The 6,774-nt window shown below is 37.0% G+C and overlaps 1 protein-coding gene across 1 annotated transcript; it reads right to left on the reverse strand.

The window, feature by feature from the left end:
* Window positions 1–2,147: 2,147 nt before the first annotated feature.
* Window positions 2,148–6,472, reverse strand: LOC139983347 (uncharacterized). The gene is made up of 2 exons (XM_071996875.1): window positions 5,998–6,472; window positions 2,148–3,286 (listed from the first exon to the last, which is right to left on the reverse strand). The coding sequence occupies exons 1-2, from the start codon at window positions 6,173–6,175 to the stop codon at window positions 2,553–2,555; spliced, it is 912 nt and encodes a 303-aa protein (XP_071852976.1). The 5' UTR covers window positions 6,176–6,472; the 3' UTR covers window positions 2,148–2,552.
* Between the last annotated feature and the right edge of the window lie 302 nt (window positions 6,473–6,774).

Below are 6,774 nucleotides of genomic sequence, written 5' to 3' on the forward strand. Positions count from 1 at the left end.
TAACTTTTCGAAAAATTATTCGACCAGTCGCTGAAGTCAGTCTCTAAATTACTCACCCCCCCCCCCTTCCTTGAAAAGGGATGGGTGTGCATCCCTTGTTTTTTAAGCAGGTCTTATATGTTTATGATGAAACAAAGTAATTCTATTTCATATTATCGAGACAAGGACTTGGTAATAGGCAATTGAGAGAGAGCTTAAACTCTAGTTGACTGACAATGGATTACGTATATGGAGTTGAAATACATTCTACCGTGTTAGTAGAAAACCACACTTTTAGATCTTTGTTTGTCTTAAATCTGTATATGAAATAATTTATTTTTGTATATTTAATGTTAGCTTTACTTCTTGAAGTGGATCACATTACAGAGTCTGTGATGTCATAGTGACAGATGTTCCTCCAAATCAATCTTGTTGATCTCTCATTCTTAAAATGATACACACCTGTGTTTATATTTATTCAGTTTTCACACGTCTCATCATTCTAAGCTTACTCAACATGCCACCTAGACCCATGAACTGTTATTATCCTCATTGATTAAATCAAGTTTACACTATAAAGAAAATCAAAGACATTGTGGCCGAATTTGAATTACGAAATCACTTAAGTGTGATGTTACCAGTTGTTTTTTACTTCTGAAAATGATCCACATATAAACTTTATATGAGCTCAGGATGTATTGTTTATCTCATGTGTTTCTTCCTATGGGATATGTCGTTTTAGTTTAGATTTTCACTGTCACTGTTACTACCAAACACCATGTACTGTCATTACCATAAACTTACACCAAACTTAACACTCACCAAGCAGTATACATCATCAATGTGTCACACATCACATACTCACTATCATACCATGCAACATTCCCACATGTCACTATCATACACAAACACCCTGCACTCACCAAGCAGTACACATCGTCACTATCACCATCATGCATTGGTTCATCAAGCACCACACACTATCACGAAGTACACCGACACTCTTACCAAAAATAGATACAGTCATGAATGATCTCATAGTTATTGATTGAAAAAAATGGATCTGCCTGTAACATTTTACTCTCTTTCTTGATAAAACCTCAGATTCAGCAGTTTTCGAATTATAATCGGTTTCATCAATGACAATCCTGCTATGTACGGTTTCAGTTTAATCGCCATGTTTTATTCCTTACCAGATTTACTTCATTGATCATATCTTATGGTGTATATCATAGTTCTATAAGAATGAGCAGGCTTGCTGTCCTGTCAATAACAACTCTACTCTGTTCATACATGCATACTACAGAATTATTCATGTTAGGCCTAATTCTGTAGAAGTACGGGTATTTGTTTAGACATGAACGCTTTCTCAACGTTTCTAATACCAGCTGTTACAATAAACTTTACAAACTGACGTCACGGTCTTGGTTAAGTGTGCATTTGCATGGCGAGACATCGAGGTCTGTAGGCCTTGAAACTCTACTGGTGGCTTTTCGATTTCTCATCTGCGTAAGTGTTGCATTCACTCTTTGTGATTTTGAAGAAATACTTTATATTAAATATATATATATATATATATATATATATATATATATATATATATGTATATATATAGATATATATATATATATATACATATATATATATATATATATATATATATATATATATATATATATATATATATATATATATATGTGTATATATATATATATATGTATGTGTTCAAAGTATCTCTTTCCAGTTCTGGCTTTAGAAATCACAAATGATTTCGAGTTGGTTAGCACCATGTTTGATCTCTAGAGTAAGGCAAAATATGTCACCATAAACAGAACTAGTATAGTTCGATACACTTGACAAACGCCTACAGTGGAATTACGACCTTCCTTACCGGTTTAGAACCTCTGGACATACAATCACCGTCCATAGCCTAGTGCTTAGGGTGTCCGTGTACAGAGCGGGAGGCCCGGATTCGAATTCCGGTGAAGACAAGAAGTTTTTTCACTGTTCTTGATTTTCCAACTCATTACGATTTTCATTTATATATTTACGTCACATTTTTTTATTGCCCTCTTATTGTACTCTTTGGTTGATATCTTCAAATGTACTATTTCAATGCACTCAAACATAACCATAACTAATTTAAAAAAAACAAATAGAGGTAAATTGTCTTTACATGCTTCATATATTGTACTTGAATTCTGCTCATGCATCTTCCCGTAGACCTCTATCGATTGATTTTATTAATTAAATTAACATAATATACTAAAAATAATGATCTGCAACAATGAATGAATGGCTTAATTATTGTTCCACCCTAACACCGTATGGGTTCATACAATTAGCACATAAAATGATGCAAGAAACATACTGCAGTTTTGCGACACGTATACTTATGGTATATGTGACAAAAATGTTATGAAGATTGGACGATCACTTTCAAAAAGCGAAATATTTATCATTTCGAACCATTGAGCCCATATTGAAATGACCAATGTGGCACCCATTAAATTTCCATGCAATAGAGCCAATAACACGCATGCAGATAAATAAATCAAATGACCTTTACTAATTTAAGGTGTAAAGCAAGGGAACTGCAGCCCGACATCATGTTCACGATCAATCCATTCTGCCTCAAAGCTCTCCGTCGGAGTCATATCAGCAAGGAACGGAGCCGCGTTACGGAAGAAACCGGTCATCGTCTGAACACTCATTTTAGCGGAACATCTTTTACTCGCACCGTTTGACGACACGGTACAGACATCGCCATTGACACGATTCAGTTGACAGCGGTAATCAGCTAAAACTTGGCAAAAGCTTGTCGCGGACTGCAGGATGTCACATCCCCAGTCAAATGGAGCTGGGTAGTTGGTCATGGTCAGATGTTCACCATACACAACATTGAAGTCATCCTCCACCAAAGCGTCACTTTGACAGCCAGCGTCGTGTTGCATTACCAAAACCATTACGTCGTCACCTTTACGAAATGTTACAGTGCCGTCATTATTTTCCTCGATCGAATCGATACGTTGGACTGCGTTTCGGTTAGTGTCAAAAGGAACCATGACAGTCTTGTCGTCATTCGAAAATATTGCGAGGGACAACAGCCCGTGACGTTTATCAGAGACAAACGGCATCGCGATGGACATGTAACGACTCTCAGTAGAGACACTATCTCTGAGTGTGTTACACATCTCAGCCTCCAGGGTGCGATCCGTAATAGTTTGGTAGGTAACTGTCACTTCGGCGTATTGAGACTGGTCATACGAATCACGAGGAAGGCCTTCAGCCACTCGAAGGTTAACCTCTAAAAAATGAGTAAGAAGAAAATGTTGAAGTCATAATGCATCGCAGGGAATAAACACTTACGACAATAACAGCCCAATCTTCACGAGAATTTAAACGTGTTACTACAAATGTACATATTGAACTACAGATCATTAAAGTTTAAATAAACTTCAAAGTGTTGGAAAAGTTCGTATATACTTTGGGGCTCTAATACATGCTCATCTCTTATATCAATTTTGTCAAGAAATGCCTATTTTGATACAGCACTTTTAATATGTTTAAGCTTTTTCGGAATTAAGCTGTACCATTTATTGCATCTTCATAATTCGACTTCCCAGTTTAAGTTAACAAGCTATAGCTGCTATATAAATTGTTCACAAGTTGTTCTCTCAACGTTAATAGACAATTACAGTTTCAATTAATGTTGATGATTTTTAATTGTAGAATTAAATTATAGTGGTACAATGTACACAAAACAATACAAGTAATTGCAATCCTAATCCATCCCTCCCTCTCTTTTTATTTGCCATTTTTGCTGTAAGTCTAAATGGACTCGAGAACTGTCTAGCAAATAATAATATATATCAGCCAATACTCATAGCTAGTACAGTAACTACTGTTCATGTTCCACAACCGTGCATCAGTAAATACTGCGCTGTGTTCGTAACACGGTAACATGCGTTACAGGTGGCACAGTAATTACTGCAAGCTTTTTCTTACTGTAAATAATACAAAAAAATTAATGTTTTAAATCTTGGTTAATTACTGCAAATTTAAACCTGTCGGACTACGTAGTTCAACGTGTAACAGATTTCCAGTATTTACTGTGCCACCTGTAACCAGTGTTCGACTTATGGCCAAAAAATTGCATAGCAACAAATTTCGACAATTGCTATACAATATTTTTGTTGCATAGCAGTTCCCCAATATTGAATAGCAGTTTTGAAATTACCACAAAACGGACCAAATGTTGGCGATCAATGTATTAACTAGAAAATGTTTGTTTATTATTATTATTTATACTAGTGTTGCTACGATAATCGTTTTCAATATCGGTATCGGCCGATATTTGCAATATCGGCAGCATATCGGTATCGGTAAAATTTTGCCTAATTGCCAAAAACAGCAAACCGATATTGAACTTTTCTTTTTAACAGCAGAGCTACCTGTACTTATTTATACTTGCAATGATTTGTTAATCTGCCCAAGACGATCCATTTCTTTAGCGTCAGTTAAACTCAGATTCATTTTCGATTAATATCCATGGAAACCTGACTCTCCGTAACATCTAAAAACACATCTACGGCGCGCGAATATAACCAATGACCTTCGTGAACCTTGGCCTACACACAGCATTAGTGTATGGCAAGCCACTGGTTATACACTGTACTAACCATTCATTTCCTCAAAGGCCTCCGTGAAAACCTTGAACATGATGCATACAGTAACTGCACAGTTCAGCAGTGTTGGAAAACCTTGTTCAATTTCCCGCGAACAAACTGCCGATTTCCCGCCGGTGTTCGCCTGCCTAGCACGCGTAACATGCGAGCATAAAGGCGTGGTGTCCAGGGGCCCGTTTTAGGGCTATGGTGGGGTCATGGGGTAGAACCCCTCGTGGGGATCCTGGGGGCGAAAGCCCCCGAAAATTGTTGTCATTTTTTGCGATGTCTGGAGATGAAAAAATTCGCAGTTGAGGATTCAAAATACTGACAACTTTTTTTATTTAAATTGTCACGAAACTGATGCCCAGGTACCTTCCCAACAACTGTGAGCTCATCCCCTGTGTAACACCTGTTTGTTAACATTTTTTTGGCACGTTGCCAGGGAACCTTTTAGTTACTGTACGAGGTGGTTAGGCTATTTGCTTTACACTTAACTATGGTAGGATATTATTTTTTCAGGTTTTTTTTTTCGCTATACGGTCAAGTGAATAAGTTGTACATTGAGTATAAACTCAATAAATTATAACTTCTACATTGTGATCGACAATTCGTAAGTTAAGGTTTGAGTGTTTGCTCCCAAATCTGACTAGGACTTTGTATCGCACAAATCGGCACAATGTGCGATGCTGATTTGGAAACGTCTCGCAAGTTTGTCGTTTTGGATCGCATTTTGCGATGCGATACCGGAAAAATCGAACACTGCCTGTAACACATTTTACCGTGTTGCGAACACAGCGCAGTAGTTACTGATGCACGGTTGTGGAACATGAACAGTAGTTACTGTACAAGCTATGAGTATCGGGTGCACATATCCATAATTAAACATCCGAATTTCAGTCTTCTTTGAAGGCCGTTTTTAATAAACAGTTGTCTCGATTTGTCATTCATCAAATTTGTTGACAATGAAAATGATTTGATAGGAAGTTGCATACGCAAGTCCTTAAATTAAACTACATAGGCCTGACTGAATTCTGCGGGATTAAACTGTTACGATAATTTGTTTTTTTAATAATTTCAAATCAGTTTTTGTTTTCTGTCTTGAGTATGTACATGGCGACTTTATAAGCTAATAACAAAGAGACGAAAACTGGGATGTACACACTCTTCCGATTACGAAGATGTCAAATTTAATTAATTTACATTGTCATTTGCGTCAAATTTTATCCGGCCTGCTAATATATATTCAATGTTATGATATATGTACATGTTTTATAAATTAATATGAAAGGTGTTTTTTATACTAGACTCTTTAAATCGTACTTCTAGGTATACGTTTTATTCCACTTACCGTCACCACAGATATCATCGAGACCTTCCAGTCGTCGAAGTTCTGCTTCGAGTGCCTCACGGCTCACGGGGAATCTTGCCACGGTGCCTACATTCCTGGCTGAGCGTAGGCTAGGAATAACTTCCGCAGCACTGTAGCAACTCAGGAGAACATACAGGAAAACATATACCCCAAACATGGTTAACTTTGAGAGAACTATATCTATGGAATATCTTATTGTCAACTGAGAAATAACAACTCTTGACTGAAAGCTATATATACATGCAGTTGAGAGGACCAAGTCTAAAATTGTATATGAGGGTCAATATCAAGGCCGCTTGCCATTTGCGGTGCTACAATATGCAGGCATAAAAACTGTTTCTGCTTCAATGAGAATGTTAAAATATATCATCTAGAACGTGTTTTCGTCAACTTCCTTTGCTGATATGCCAGCAGTGATTTCGCTCCACAGCTCACATCCATTTGGTTTATCCCTAGTATTACTTGGTTGCATTCGATGGCTTTTTTTTTTTGCCTTATTCTGCAGTAATCAGATGGTATTGCTAATTCAAAGTACGGACTATAAAGGTTTCTGTAGAGTATCTGCAGATTTTTTTCTCCATATTACATTTTATAAATAATACGACAATATACCCAGGTAGTATGGCCATATGACCCCATATGAGAAATTAGCAAGCCTCCAAATTAACGAATAAATGTAGTGATGATATGTATATGGGATGTAGAGTCGTAAGGGAACCTGCTATTTATTTTTGATTGGGAGGGAGGGAGGGGGGG

This window comes from Apostichopus japonicus, chromosome 16 (assembly GCF_037975245.1).
Source record: "Apostichopus japonicus isolate 1M-3 chromosome 16, ASM3797524v1, whole genome shotgun sequence".
NCBI lineage: Eukaryota > Metazoa > Echinodermata > Holothuroidea > Aspidochirotida > Stichopodidae > Apostichopus > Apostichopus japonicus.

Bases quoted from the DNA above. Each gene is read 5' to 3' on its own strand.
- LOC139983347 (XM_071996875.1), bottom strand. From the start codon at position 6,175: ATGTTTGGGGTATATGTTTTCCTGTATGTTCTCCTGAGTTGCTACAGT. The intron at 3,287-5,997 runs GTAAGTGGAATA...CTCATTTTTTAG, and splicing joins CGATGATATCTGTGGTGACG to AGGTTAACCTTCGAGTGGCT.